Source organism: Meleagris gallopavo, chromosome 3 (genome assembly GCF_905368555.1).
Source record: "Meleagris gallopavo chromosome 3, MGAL_WU_HG_1.1, whole genome shotgun sequence".
Taxonomy (NCBI): domain Eukaryota; kingdom Metazoa; phylum Chordata; class Aves; order Galliformes; family Phasianidae; genus Meleagris; species Meleagris gallopavo.
In genome coordinates this window covers 91,674,527-91,690,702 of record NC_139406.1, presented here as the reverse complement: position 1 = coordinate 91,690,702, position 16,176 = coordinate 91,674,527, and the positions used below count along the sequence as shown (strand labels likewise).

The following is a 16,176-nucleotide window of genomic DNA, read 5'->3' as shown; positions in this document are numbered from 1 at the left end:
ACCTCAAACAGTCTGTGATCCTGTGAGTCAGGAAGATGGGAAAGTGTGCTTCAGAAATGCATGAAGATGTAGTGAGGGAAGGGATCATGTTCTAGCTCAGGGGTTAGGAATGGAATCATGTTTTGGGAATGCAAGTATTTGCAAGAGGGCATGCGGTAGTTTAGGGAGAGGTATATAGAGTAGAACTATACTAACAAACAGTTGTGTGATTTTTTTGTTTGTTTATTTTAGATAATTAGAAAACCCTTGGTAGATGTTTAGTTTGGGAGAAAGGATATTAGATTAATATTTTAATTTCATTTCTGTAGGGCATCTCTGAATGATGATTGAGTCCAGTGAGGTGAATCACAGAATGGTTTGGGTTGGAAGGGACCTTAAAGTTACCAGTTCTTCTGCCATGGACTGAGTTGACACTCACCAAATGAAGCTTCTCAGGGCTCCATCCAAAATGGCCTAAAGCACCTCCAGCGTTGGGACATCCACAGCATCCACAGCCTGTGCCAATGCCTCACCACCTTCTGAGTAAAGAATTTCCTCCTAATGTCTAGTCTAAATCTCTGTTCTCTTAGTTTAAAGCCAGTCCTTGTCCTATCAAACCCTATAAAAAGTCACTTTTCACTTCTTTTATAAAAAGTTGAGATTTCTTACTAAAAAATGTGAGATGTAGGTGAGCTAGGCAGGTGCTATTGGTTTTGGTTTGGGAACGTAAGTGTATGTGAACATGTAGAGCTACTACATTAAGATCATGTTTTTTATGGACAGAAAGGTATGCTTGTGTTCTTTGTGATACACAAGAGATCCAGAGGATGCTGTTTCTATTTAGGATATGATTTTGCTGCACATGGGCTGCAGGTATAAGGTGTAGAATTTTTTGGGAAGGCCAGGTGTACTGAAATCCCAGATGAATAAACCCAAAATCTTCTTGTCTCATTTTCATAGAGTTTCCAGGTGGAAAAGAAAGAGATGTCATGAGACATCCAGCTTATGAGATCCTTATGCATCTGTCTTAGAAGCTGAAGCTGTGACCCTGCCTCTGCCTTTTCCCCCTGATGATGTTGAAACACATTAAACAGATCAAAAGTTCGCAAAATACTCAGTTTCTCTGCATGACATTTCACTATTAATGGATTTTCCATCTGTCTTCAACATCTGGTGTAAATGCCAGTCCACTTGCATTGTCCAGACAGCTTAATGATATTCATTGTGAAACACTTATTAACTTCACTAGGAAGGTTTATGAAGGGTTTCTTCAATGCCTAGGAGGAGGACTTCTAACAAACCAGACACCCCATTCCTGTTGTTTTTTTTTTAAAGTCTCTTCACATTGCTGATTAAGGAAATCAGCATGTATCAAATCTTCCTCCAAGCTGGACTATGAGCTTTATGGTTACTTTTCCACCATGTTGTTGTCTGAGATGGAGCGGTCCATATAACTTCATTGGATATGTCCCCTTTGTGTATGTAGTTACTTCTTTCTTCTGCAATATGTAGCACTTGATTCTATTGATTCAATTGATGCTATGGTTAAATAACATGGCTTTCATGCATTGCTGCAGTGTTTCTTGGATATTTGTGTTGAGTCTTTAAGCTGATCTTCTTGGAGACGATAAACCAGTTATTTTTGCACTTTAGATTACAAAATACTTACTTGTCATTCCCTTGCTATTTAGATTTCTTGCTAGTGAAAGGATGAACGTTTTTCATAGGTTTATAAGATAACCTGTTCAGTACACATTGACGATTTCAGTGGTAAAATCACTGCTAATGCCTTTTCTTTCTCATTTAAAACCTGATTGAAGAATTAGGTTTAGGCACACTGCTTAATTTAATACTACATATAGGAGCGTTTGTGGTTTAATACCTCTAACTGGAAAGACACAAATAATAAGAGCAAGATGAAAGGTCTCTTGAGCCATTCATTTGCTGTAGATTTCTTGCTCACTTCACAAAATAGCAAAACACTTCACAGTTGTTTGAGTGAAGTGGTTTCATTTTTCAATTAAAATAGCTTGCTCTCAAACAAAGTTGTCTTCCCTTAAATGAAACACAACTTTTCTGGGGTGAAAATGCCTCTACTTCAGAAATTTGTGTGATTTCTTCCCTTTTCTCATATTTTCTGTGAATGTTTGTCAAGAAAACACAGGAAAAAGCAAAAACATCTATTAAATAATAGAATAAACCTCAAAAGATCCACGTATCTTCACTGAGAGTTTTCGTACTCCAAGGTAGAAGGCACAAGCTCTTGTTATTAATGGTGGTTTCAGTGCAGTTTCTCAAGGAGAGCTAAAGCAATCGATCACTCATTCACATCAGTAGAGTGCCCTTCATCTTTACTTTTCACGGTGCTGTATCAAGTACTACACCCACGTTAAATGCTAAGCCCAAGAGACCAAGTGTGGGAAGGATAATAGGCTAAATTAATCTGCTGGTCAATTTATCTATAGTCCATTTATCCACATCTTTCCTACATACATGTCTGTGTGTAGGGCATATTCTTCTATGCTTGTACACCCAGAATCTCTCAAATCCATCCAAATTACATAATCAGCTGGAATTGGTAGGAGCACAAACACACACACACTGATATGGACATTGGTATAGAAATTGCAGTGTAAGGAAGGAGTGCTATTGCACTGGATTGTTTGAGTTGGAAGAGATCATTAAAAATTGTCCAGTCCAGCTCCCCTGCAGTGAACACGGACACTTACAGCTAGATCAGGGTGCTCAGAGCAGAGGTGACCCACTGTTTCACAGCTGCTATGACAGCATTGTTGTTAGAAAAATTGTCTACACAATCCATCTTTCATCATTCTGAACAGATGGAAATCAAAAGGTGCCAAATCTGGACTACACAGTGGGTGTGGTAGGACAGTCCAAGCAAAGTTGGCAATATGCTCCATGATCTTCAAACTGGTGTGGGGCCTGGTGTTATCGTGTTGCAAGAGAAAGGTTATCTTCTCCTCTGGACCAACTCAGGCACCTCTTGCCCTTGGTGAAGCCACACAAATTAACCCATATCACCTCCCTTTTTTCCAAGAAGATCTGTTCCATTATCTTCCCCAATACAGAAGAGAGGTTGACAGGTTTGTACTTCCCTGTTTTTTTCGGCTGGGAAATAAATAGGAATACACAAGCTTTTTTTCTTTCTGATGCTTTTCCCAAAAGTAGAAGCTATTGACTGCAATAGTATATAATATGAGAGAACATATTTAAGCAGATAGAACATTTGGCTCTTTTGTCTGCATGAAGTCCGTGGGAGTCAGTATATTGTTTTTTTGTGTCTGTGGCTGCACTCTGCAGAAAGCAACTTAGAACAGGAAGTTTGCATAAATTGCAGTCCAAGTATGTAAGGTTTCCAAAAAGATTTGAGAGTTAGAAACATAAGACAACATCTAGTTCTGTGCAAATTTCAGGGAAGGAGTTTCTAACACTCCTATACAGTATATGAAATGTTTTTCTGTCTTTGTGGCTGGTGTGCAGGACTCAACCAGCATAGTGTTCTCCCTGCGAGTCATATGACTGCATTAACTCCTGCTGCATGGATGAGAATGAAGCAAACTTGAATCTTAAATGGGCATAATGCTTCTGAAAGGAGATGGAATGACAGCTTTTATCCAAGCTTCAGCAGGGAGCTGCAGTAAATTACTGGAAGAAAGACATGGTAACAACTGTGTATGGGCTTTATGTTGCTTTCTGGCTTTGCAGCAGCCACCTCTGCCTTATGCCACTAAGAATTGCTGCAAGGATGCGTCTTACTAACCATTCCATCACTGGCATTGACCCACTAATGCTGAAATGCAAAATTCACAACAGAAGGAGCACCGTCAAAGCCATCAGAATAGTCATGATTAGAGAACACTTAGTCTTGGGCACTAAAAGGATTATTGGGGCAATACCAGAGAAAATGGTGAATATTAAGAGCTCACAGAGAGCAGGCGAGTTCCTTAGAGTAGGAACAGGGGGACCTGCTTGCTTTTTGCTAAAATACAGTGCAGTAAGATGGGCTGCTCCAGTACGATGTAAGTTGGAAGAGCAGTTGAAAAATAGTACTTGGTTTATTAGCACCTAGAGGAAAAAAAATGACTGTCATGATCAGTAGGCACTAGGGTTCATAAAAAAGAAATTATGGCAAATTAAATTAATTTCTGTCTCTGATAAGCTAAGAGGCTTAGTGGGTAATGAGAGGGTGGTGTAATATAGCTCACTTCTGGCAAGGCATTTACAAAGGATCCAAGGGACTCTTTTATTAGGAAATACAGTGAAACTTTGAAAATTAAAACTTGATTTGGGAATAATCTGGGTGAGAGAAGAAGTCACTTGAGAGGTGACTAATGGCAGCGCTGGTTCCTGCTTTGGGTGCCATCTGAGCTATGAGTTATGACCTGATAGATGTAGTCTCCAGCAATTCTGATCTAATCTGTAGGTGATATGAAGATAGGGTCTTATATGATGTCCTGCATGTGACTTAGTTGAAAAACACAAACCTGAATTTTTGGCAGCAGATCATTGAGTAACTACTTGCGAGAGCTGGCCTCTTCTACCAGGTAAATAGCAATAGAATGAGAGGGAATGGCCTCAAGTTGTGCCAGGGGTGATTCAGATGGGATGTTAGGAAAAACTTCTCTGAAATAGTGGTCAGGCACTGGAACGGAATGCTCAGGGAAGTGGTGGAATCACCACCCCTGGTGATGTTCAGGAAACATTTAGATGTAGTACTTAGGAACATGGTTTCGTGGGCATTATTGGTGGTAGGTGGATGGTTGGATGGTGATCCTAGAAGTCTTTTCCAACCTTAATGATTCTATGGTTCTGTGACTGGACAAATTTGGTAGGGGAGTTGCTTTGATTAGATCCAGTGTTCTCCATGCTTTCACAGAATCATAGAATCATATGAATTGCTTCATAATTTTTATTTATTTTTTTAAAGAGGCAATATAACAAAACAAACAAAAACTGTATAGGAACTAAAAGGACTATTCAGGATTGTACTAGGGTTTTCTCAATTTCATTTCTGTGATGAAATCTGTGAAGGCTACTATCTGATTGCAAGCAATATGTCTTAGTTCAGAATCTTTGAATAAAGTAGCTGCTAACCTATAGCCATGCTCATCTCCAGAGATGACACAGTGCCAGGTAAAATACCCCTTCTCTTCCCACACAACCACAGGTCATCCCCTATGCTCCCTGAAGAGAAATGAGGGCACCACATTTCCTCATTCTTTGAAGTGACAAGCAATTTGGAAATTTATGATTCTTTTATTATAGAAGATCGTGTCGCTTCAATCTTGGAAGTAGCAGTCTGTTTTTCTCCTGGCTTTTACTTGGCTGGATGATTTACACCTATGCAAAGGGGTTTGCTGACAGAACAGAATTAGGGCTCTTATTTTAGTCTGTTGTAAATGCTTCCTCAACATGCAGCAGCAGTTCCTAAAGAAGAAAGGAAAAAAAAGTTTGAGCATCACTGTGGAGACTGAACAAGTAGATTTAGCTTTTCTTCCTTTGGTGGCTTTAATGGTACAGTAATAAAGATAGTTTAAGGCTTGGTAAAGCAACTATTCCTCCTAGCTCATCTTTCTGCTTTGTTTACCTATGCAATAAATACTCAGAGATTCTCTGAGAGATGCCCACTGCTTCCATCCTGTTCTGCTTGCAGCCCCAGCGGATGAGGCACAGTGTTGACTGTGGGCAGAATTATACCAACATAATCCAGCATATCTTTCCATCCTATTGTGAAGTGTTTGCTATCCTAAGTGTTGGACGCATCAGCCTGCAAATTGCCAGGTTGGATGGGGCCTTGAGCAGCCTGATCTGGTGCCTGATTTAGTGGTTGGCAGCCATGCGTGCAGCAGGAGAACTGGAATGAGATGGTCTTTGAGGTCCCTTCCAATCCAAGGCATTCTGTGATTTTGTAATTCTATGGTTCTATGAAATATCCTTAGCTCTGTTGTAGGATCAGCCCAGCTGTGTGGGGGACACCCAAAAGGTGTGGATTACTGCTGTAGTGTAGGCATAGGCTTCCCTGAAGTATCCATGGGGGCCCCCCCTACACAGATCATGAAGGTCCTCCATTGGCTTTGCTCTGAAGTTAAACACTTTGGTTAGGTGGAGAGAGAAGAATCACAGCCTACAGGGACTAGAATTACTCCTTGCTGTCTGTCACTGTGGCGAATGTGTAAAGTTTTATATAAATACCTTTGGAGTTTGATGTGGTCTATCATCAGGTCCCACAGTCCTTCACAAAATCCAGCTGTACAACAGACAGATCGGCTGAAGTCTTACAATGTAAATAATATCTTTCTGCATGCTTGTTGCACCCTTATGTAATTATGCATCTGACTACTATGTAGTCTATATTCACTATATTCACATGCAGATACTTAACCTGTTTCTGCTTGAGCCAAGATTGTGATGCCCAGTTCTCTGCTCCATGCATTACAATTTTTACTTTCCATTGCACAAGAAAATTTGCAGTGGTGGGGAAATACAGCTGTTGTGTAAAAGGCAAATGAGTGGCTTAAAGTATACTGTGCTCACTGGCATAGTTGTACCCAAATCTACTTGTCCTCTCAAATGCTTTCTCCATTGCAATGCAGTTGAGCTATACCAAAGAGGATGCTGAATGTTATGAGGTTTCCCAGCTTTGTATATGAATATTTACAATTTCCATTTCCTTATGGGAAAAAAAAAAAAACAAAGCACTTCAGGAACAAGTATTATTATGAGGAGTGCTGAGCTTCTCAGTGCCCTGCCAGGTGACACAAGGAGCTGGGAGGGGACAGAACCAGGACAGGTGACTCACACTGGCCAAAGTGATATCCCACATCATATGGCATCACACTTTGCAATAAAAGCTGGGGGAAAGAAGGACAAATGAGGGGGATTCTGGGAGTGATGGTGTTTATCTTTCCTTCAGTCTGTCACCACAGAGAAGGGAAGCAGCTGTCACTGCATCTGCATCTTCACTATGCCCATTTTAAAACTGGATAAATTAATTACAGATACGATCATTCAAAAAACACACTGTAAGCAGCTGCATGCTGGAGATTGTGGATTTGGTGGACCATAGTTCCTTGGTAAAGAAAACAGCAGCCGTAGGAAATGCTCACGCAGCAGTGTGACATCTCTTGTATTATTTAATGCGTTGTCTTTGCAATTTCTGTGCATACAGAAATGCACAGCAAGAGGTGTTATTCTTCCTAAGAGATGCCCTTTTCTTTTCCATTCTTGGATGCTAATTTTTACAATACTGCTGTAGCTGGGTAAGTCCATTACAAAGTTTATATTTTAGGTACTCTGTATCTCTTTAGACTGTTTTATTTACTATTGTGTGGAAGACTTTTTCAGAAGCAAATTCTATTCATCAGAGATACCCCTTTAATTACCTTCCACACTTGTGAGGGGAGAAAAATATAAAGAAAGCTAATAATAATAATAATAATAATAATTGTAGTAGTAGTAGTAGTAATAATAATAATAATAATAATAATAATAATAATAGTGACATATCTTGTTATCGTTACATGTTAAACTCAAATCCTGCAGGGACTGGAGCTTTGAGGCCTTATTTTTATTGAAGATCTTAATAGCATTTAATGTAAATTAAATATAATCAGTGTCTGATTCCTGAGCGTATCTGTGAGGCTGAAGAATAAGAAGTTAATTGCTCTGACAGCATAGTGGGAACTACTAAAATCAGGCACCAGCGTGTTAGTTAAAGTGCATTTCGAATTAAGTGGTGGAAAGAAGAACTTCATTTTTTTTTATTCCCTCACCCACTTTTTTTGGTAGCAACTCACTGCAAAGTCTGTGTGATGTATGGATTTGTTACATAAGTTATCTAACATCAAATTTGCATTAGAATACAAATGCAGGAGATTCTTTCTGGCTTTAGAAATTGGGCAGGATCAGACGCATAAGCCTAACATACCATTTTACTTTGAGGATCAGTAATTGCTGGTACGTAAATCCCTGACGTGTTCAGCAGGCAGATGATTTAATGAGGTCTGCAAAATAACTGGACGTCAACTCTAGCATTATGAAAGGCTCCGTCTTGAGATGGCTCCTTATGGAATTCATGCACTTGGTGGCAAGATTTACTTGATTAAAAGATTAGAGACGAGTCTAATTGTTTAGTCCTCAGGGTAGGTGATTGGGCAGGATTCAATTCCGTGCTCCCTCTCTTATGTGGAATACCTGGCTGCGGCAGAGATGACCTCATCTATTTCAAATTAAAGATAATGTAATTAGTCAGCCGGTGTTGTGGGCCATGCAATCATAAATAAATGCATTTTGATGAATGGATGCAGAAACGTTATCTTAATGTAACTAAGGAGAGCTCAGAAAAACTAGCTATCTGATCCAATCCTGTCTTTATAGTAGATTGTTTTTCTTTCCTCTGTGGTGCCACAGGATCTATGCCTTCTCTGCACATGTTCAATCCTTAACATACATCTGAATTACTGTTCTACACCAAAGAGATGTCATCGTCATGGTATGCTAAGCTTTTCCTTGACTACTGGGTAGGTCCAATCCATAAAGTCAGTGTACTTTTATCCTAGAAGTTTTCCCACCTGTTCTGTCCGTGCAAAGAACTTGATTTTGTGGATGAAGGCATCCAAACTTTCTTGTGGTGGTGAATGTTGCAATTCTTGTTCTTTCTGCTCTGTCCCAGTGCTTACTGATAAGGCTCAATGTATTTGTAGTTAAGTTGTGCTAGGTAAAGGCTGTGCTTGGGGCTGTGCTTGTTCCTCAAAGGAGAGAGGGAAAACATTGAAAAAAGTCTTGCAAGAGATAGTATCCATTAGTTCTGTCAGAGCAGCAGGAGTCATAGAATCATTAAAGTTTGAGAAGACCTCTAAGATCATCTAGTTCAACCATCAACCCATCTCCACCATGCCCACTAACCATGTCCCTCAGTGCTGTATTTACCCTTTTGTTGACAACCTTCAGCAATGGCAACTTCACCACCTCCTTGAGCAGCCTGTTCCAATGCTTCACCAATGGAAGAAGCTAAAAGGTTGAGACATGCCCTGGGTTTTCAGGACAGAAGGGTCCTAATGAGCCATCTTTTTTTTTAATCAGAGAGCTTCCATTCACTCCGCATCCTGCTGACTAAAACAGAGTAGCTGACAAATGAGTTTTTCACTACAGCTATGACTTAAAGATGTCCTCTAAGGAAGAAAAAGATCATTTTCTTTAGGTATTTTTTTGAGCCTTTCCTGACTTTTTGATTGAAACATAATTGAAAGCCACCCCTTTCTTCAAAAAAAGGTTTTGAAGCTCAAAAAAAAATAATGGTTTGAAGTTCTCTCTGGGGAAGTTTAGAGGCTAAAAATATTCCATTGACCTTATGAAGCTTGGGAACTACTGGGCTGAGCTAAATCCCTATGGGCAGCACTTACATCACTTTCCCCTACTTTGTTTGGTCCTGACCAGAGATGCCAGCGACCATCTTACAAGACACTGTAGTGGAATTCGAGGTGCAAAAGGGAATCGCAACTCTCTTGGCTTGCTGCCTGCGTGTTTTAGTTCTTAGATGTGCTTTGATATTCCTCTGTGCATTGACAGTGCTTCTTTGGAGCTACTGTGTCATTAGCAGGGAGGTCACCATTATAAGGAAACTTGTCCTGCTCAACATCTGCCTCTTTCTCTCCCCAGCAACCATACTTTTCTGGGCAAGCCATCAAACAACTTCCCCATCCCATCTCTCTTTCCTATATAACCCTTATTTTTATAATTTCAGTTGCAATACCAATCTTGTATGATGGACTGGCTGCCTGCTAGATCTTCACTTTGTCTTCCCTCATTGACTCTGTAGGTCTACAGGCATTTTCTTTGTGCTATTGAGAGAGGGATGTTTTGAGCAGCTCCTTGCTAGGTGTTCCTACAGCCCTGTCTGTTATTGCTACTCAGGACCCAAGACTTGCATGGTCCTACCGTGGCTTCATGTGATGTGTGTTGTGTTGTTTCAACCGCTCTGCAGTTTGATGAAGCTCTGTAAGTATCTCATTATGCAATTAATTTCAATTGCATTTCACATCGTCTCTCCTCTTCTGCAGGCATGCAACCCAGCAAGAGACTAATAAAACCATCACGACTAGCACCAAAGCCATCAAGCAGCTGTCTGAGGTTGTCAGAGGCTCATCCAGGGTATGTGTCATTCAAGATGCTGTTGGGAGAGAGTGCTGGGGCTTGTGGAGGGAGGAATAAAGAAAAAAGAAGTGGGTAGTGAATGCTTTAAAGCTGTTGAACCCCATGTCTTGTTATGGCTTCCTTTACTGTTACACAATAAGCATGGCTTGTGTTTCTGTTGGAAAAAGCTTCGGAACCTATTCTTCTCCCAAAACCTGGATCATGTGGGATTCAAAAGCAATGATTTTGTAACTGGTCTCATGCAGTTTGGATGAAAGTACAGAGATTATCCATCTCTACGTGAGTTTGGAGTTGATTAAATACTCAGTAGTGCAGTAGATGCACTTGGTGCAGATGAATTTATAAATGTGCTCAGAAGTCCAGAAAGAGGAGAGCAGCACAATGTTTGGATATGGCATTCATTCAAGGAAGGCAGTGGGGGGGATAGATATTTACAGGCTATGGCCAGATCAAAGCCAAACTTTGAATTACAGTTTACCCCACAGCAATCTGTTGTGTGGACACAGTGGTCTTCTGTCATCGGTCAGTTCAACTCGCATGAACATCTTTGTCAAAGGAGTAGGAGTGTCTCCCATTCCCTGATTCCAGTGGCAAGGAATGGACAATCAAATAATTTCTGACCTTTCCTCAAAGACTTTTAGATCCCATACATTCCTGTTGAATTTGACCTGCAGGGAGGAGCAGCAGCTTAACATATGGAATCCAGGGGAGCCAACTCCAGGTGTGAGATTTGAGAAGTTTCACCTTTATAGCAGGTGACTCACAAATAAGAATAAAGACATTTTCTCCTTGACTGTGCTGAGCAGTTATCTCTTATGTTCTTGATAGCAGAATCCATGTATTTTCTGGGTCAGAAATTTACCCAAATTGGTATTAATCCTCACTCACTTCCTGCACTTTTCCAAAATACTGTAATACAATTCTATTCTCACCTTCCTTCTACCTGACAGAAACACAACTGAAGAAAATACAATTGAACTTTGTCCAAGTGCATTTAACAGTCCAGATTTAAGTCACTTGCAAACAAGCATCTGAGAAAAGGAGTTACGAGTCAAATCGCCCCTAAATGACTTTTCCATTTATTGGCATCAACCTTATGCAGGCATCAGCCTTAATACTTGATGGTTATTAGCACATTTCTTTGATTAATAGTGGATTTCAAGGCCTATATTTTTTCCTTGCACACTCTGAAAATAATTGCATCAGACCTTGATGAACCAGAAGTTTTCTTCTTGGAGGCATAGAGATTTGGGCACCATTTTGTGACGTAAATTGGGTCCAAAGGGAAATCAGGCAAGGTCATGTTAAAGCCAATTACAGTGTCATACAAAAATGTCAGTATTAGCCTTTGAAGTCAATGTTGTGTCCAGTAGAAACTGTCAGCAGAACTGCTTTTACTGTCATGTGGAAAAAAATTGCTAAGTTAAAGGGAGAATATTTAAGACCAGAAGGAAATCGACACATAAACAATTTTAGTAATATGAGGAATAAACTTGCCACTCTCTACTGGCATCACCTAATAACTTTTTCTACTCCCTGGTCAATTCGTTTAACAGATTTTATTATTTTTAACTCTTCTTTTCCAACAGTTTGCAGTTCAAGTAATTAAACCTACAGATTTGATATAAAGCCTGGAGCCCTTCTCCCTTATATAGAATTAATGATTCTGGTGGGTATCAACTGCTGCGTTGGCAAGTCCCTACTGGGGATCTTGGTAGCAGTTCAAACTTTCCTCCCATAAAATTTCTCAGTTTGAAAATCATTCAATTAATTTAGAGCTTTATAATCAGACCTTCCCAACCCATTATTCTGTGTATTGCTTTGTATGCAGCCATGGACAAAAAAATGTATATCCTTTCCCCTCCTTGTTTTCCAGCCATAATGCACAGCCAGCAAGGTTCACAGTGGGAGTTTCTCTGACTTCCCTTGAAGCTCCAGGTGCTGCTGGAGTTATTGGAGTCAGGATGCCTGACTGAGCAAATTGATAGTATTTCAGGAGCAAAGATACTGATGTAAGGGGATCAGTGTGATACAAGGCAGGAGATTGATGTAAAATAGCACATGGTTATTTTAGGCCTTCCTTTTAAAGTAATCTCAAAGGGCTTAAATGGAGAGGCCTATCTGGATTCCGTGTTTCTGTAGAATGAGTGCTGGACCATTAGATCAGCTCTCCAGGGTGTATGTCTTGTCTTATTTTGCGTAAGTAACAAAGTTTATAGGCCTTTATTGGTAGAGTGGGAATAATGATATTTACCCTGTTCTAAAAATGGTTTTAAATCTTTGAATGATGAACTATAAGACTGGGAATATTCTTCTGTATGAAAATGCTCCCATTAAAAATTAAAGCTGTTTATCCTATGCTTTATAAAATACTTTCGTATTCTTAAGCAGTTGTCTAAATGTTGTGGTTTAACCCTGAAAGCAACTCAGCACCACATGCCCTTTCACTTGCTTCCTTTCTCCCAGTGGGACTGGGGAGAGAATAAAAAAAAAAAAAAAAAAAGAGAATTCATAGGTTGACATAAGACCAATTTACTAAGTCAGAAAAGGAAGAAATAACAGTAATGGTAATAATATATATACATATAACGTGTTTATGTGTGCATGTATATTTATATTTACAAAACAAGTGATGCACAAAGCAATCGCTCCTCACCCATCAACCAATGCCCAGTCAGTCATTGAGCAGTGCTGGCCCCTAGCCAAAATCCATGAATTTACAGTTTCTTCACATGATCATATGGTATGGAATATCCATTTGGCCAGTTTATGTCAGCTGTCCTAGTGCTGTCCCCTCTCAGCTCTTTGTGCTTCCCCAGACCTCCCAAGAAAGAGTCAACTACTTGAATCAGGTCTTGCTAACCAAGTTTTTGTTCTCCCAACACAGCAAGAACGACTTCAGCTGGATAGACTGAAGAATCAGCTGTCTGATGCCATCCAAAGATACGGAGCTGTGCAGAAGGTGAGGGGCTCTCTTGTTTTTACCTTTCAGAGTGTGTATTTGGGAACACAATAAGTGGGAGCTAACATGACTGCTAGGAGCATGGAACATCTCTGTACAGCTCATCTCATCTCATCTCTACAGCTGTCCCTCTTCATTGCAGGGGAGTTGGACTAGATGACCTTTGAAGGTCCCTTCCAACTCTGAAGCTTCTGAAGGAGGGCTATGAAGATGGGGAAGGATCTGGAGGGCAGGATAGATGAAGAGCAGCTGAGTCCCTTTCTTTGTTCAGCCCAGAGCAGAGCAGGCTAAGGAGAGCTCTCATGGTGGCCTACAGCTTCCTCATGAGGGAGCTGTGTCAAGGGACGGCCAGGTGGGTATTAGGAAATGATTCTGCACCAGAAGGTGGTGGGCCTGGAACATCAAGCTCCCCATAGCAGTGGGCACAGCCCTGAGCTGCTGGAGTTCGAGGACACCACTGTCAGACAGAGTTTGGATTTTAGGTGGTTCTCTATGGAGCCAGGAGTAGGATTTGGGTTCCTTCTGACTTGGGGTAATCTGTGGTTCTATAATTCTATGCTGAGCAACAATGACAGAACTATGGAAGAGGAAAAAAAACAAAACTTTGTCTTTGTTTATCTGATGGACATTCAGTGGTACCCCTGTCTTAGCCACTACAATTTTTTTGTGTTTCTCCACTCAGTGGGAGAGCAAGAAGTAATTGAACAATGTCCCCCTCACCTCTGTTGCAAATAATGTACAGGCAACACTGTTATTTACCTTAATTGTTAGCCTGCTGTATGGCTCTTCTGTTCTCTGTGTCTCTGCCAGAAGGTTTCCAAACACATCCTGTGGGTTGGATGGACCTGTCAAGGAGATCAAGCTGTTTAATAAAACAAACAAATGCTGAACTCTAGAGCTTCCGTTTGCATCTTGCTCTTCCACTTTACCCTGGGGAGACTCTGCAGATTTGCTTTGCTTTTAAACACTGTAGTAACAATTTAAATTTACCATCTTCAAAACACTTCTCTCTCCTCTGCTGCTACCTGCATATAACAAATTTGAACATATATCTGGATTAATTGAATTCTGTAGAAATATAACCTACACGATCTCTCATACTACTCTAGTACATTTTACCCGTGCCTGCAACACCTGGGAAGAATATACTGGAATTATACTGGTATAAAGCTGTATAAATACTGGCTGGAAACAATTTCTCTTATTAGAACCATTCTGCTCTGATTAATTCTCCAATACTTGCTGGCTATGGTTTAAAAAATATTTTAATAAGTGCCTAAAATTGCTCTTCAACAGCATGTATATGCTATAATATCATTTCATTGTCTCTACAACTATTAACTCTTTTTCTGCCCTATTCATAAACACAAGTGTGAGGGCTTTAAATGAAATGGCTTTATCCCATTAAATGAGAATTTGAAAGGATTCAGGTAAAGGGTTCCAGCCCCATATATACACACCTTTTTTGTACTTTTTTAATGTTCATGAGTACAATCCATCTGAATTGTATGTCTGCTTTTTCTTTTTTTTTAAACTGTCATCAATTCAGAAGTGACAAAATTAGCCTCTGCATTTTGTGAATGCCCAGTTGCGTCAGGAAACCAATCTGAGTGGTAAATTGCTACTTATCTACGTCCTAGCTGTCATTTCTTAAATACACGTTTCAGTTCTGATAACCTTGTCATTCTGGAAGCTTTGAAGACTTTTAATTCTGCAGGACCAAACTTTTCCATGTGGTTATACTCCCTTTCTTTTCTAAATAATAAGATTTTTCTCTTTGTCTTATTCCTTAAGTAGTAGAAGAAATAATTCCCTATGACTTCTTCCCTAAGAATTTGGATTGTGTTTTCTCAACCATTTTCCTTCATTTTTTTCTTCTTCCTTTTTACAGAAAATAGCAGAGAAATCCAAAGCTTTGCTTCCTACTGGGCAGAGAAGTAGCAAACAAGTAAGTTCATGTTTGTCTGTGTCTGTAACAGTACGTTGCTAAGAAAGTGCTATTTTCTATCCCACTAATGATGCTGAGGAGCATGTTCCTCCCCAAAGACCTACACTGAAGCCAGTGATGTGGTTTTCAAATAATAGTGTATGACATCTTTGAAGGTGGAAGATGCAGGGCTGAGGTAGAAGAGACTTGTAGGACCTGTTTAATTATTCCCTTCTTTTCTGTTCCCATGGGACTGTTCTTCTTTCTGAGGGTTTTATCTGTTCTGTAATTTATCAAAGAGCAGTTCTGTACACTCTTCCCTGGAAACTGGTCTTCTAGGCTAAGTGAAATCCCACCCCAAGTGCAAGAAGTAGGTGAGATGGTTTTTATCAGAGCTCTGTGCTTGATTTTAAGAGGAATTATGAATCCTGTGTTCTTCACCTGCATTATACTATGGTTTGCAATTGTATGCATACACAAATGCAACCCTTTTTCCTGCTTTTTGCATATATTAGGATGCTTGTCAATGAACAAACAGTAGTTGTACTCAGAGTGCACTGTAAGTCTATGTTTCGTTTCATATGTGTAGGGATGCATGCACATATATGATAAAATATTCATGTATGTCTGTGCACATAACAAGGGTGTAAATAAGTGTATGTGTAGATATGCTTGTATATATATATTTATACATATAAAGTACATGTGTAAGTGTGTGTATAAGAAATCTCCACATGAGAATTTCCGTGAAGGGTTTGATACCAGGAAATCAGTTTGCTGTAGTGTGATTCCAGCAGATATTAAATTGGCCTTTCAGGTCTTGCACAGAGAACAGCTTTTAGGTGCTTGCAAGTGATAGTATGGTACCAAAAAATAGAACTGTGTGCCTTATTTCACGGATTATTTTTTATATTGTTGATACTCTTGACTTTGCTTTTTTAAAGGTGCAGTTAGCAGATTTCCTGCTTTCCTTATGAATCTTCATTTCCTACTTGGTCATACCCCATGGTTTTCCATGTCCTCTTTAACATGTATATGGGAAATGGTTGTAATATTGTTCTTTTTGGTAAGGAAGGATGGTGATGTCACTGAAAACCCTACCATTAGGGCAAGTCAGTGGACTAGAGCTTTAATA

General features: G+C 39.8%; 1 protein-coding gene across 12 annotated transcripts in view; it reads left to right on the top strand.

Moving 5' to 3' along the window:
- Nucleotides 1-16,176, top strand: part of TSNARE1 (t-SNARE domain containing 1) — a 469,319-nt gene that overhangs the window by 202,493 nt on the left and 250,650 nt on the right. For all 12 annotated transcript variants that reach the window (XM_085221765.1, XM_085221753.1, XM_085221755.1 and 9 more), the window contains 3 exons: nucleotides 10,059-10,149; nucleotides 13,040-13,114; nucleotides 15,006-15,062. In XM_085221765.1, coding sequence (XP_085077891.1) covers nucleotides 10,059-10,149; nucleotides 13,040-13,114; nucleotides 15,006-15,062 — 223 coding nt within the window. The remainder of the gene's footprint in view (nucleotides 1-10,058; nucleotides 10,150-13,039; nucleotides 13,115-15,005; nucleotides 15,063-16,176) is intronic.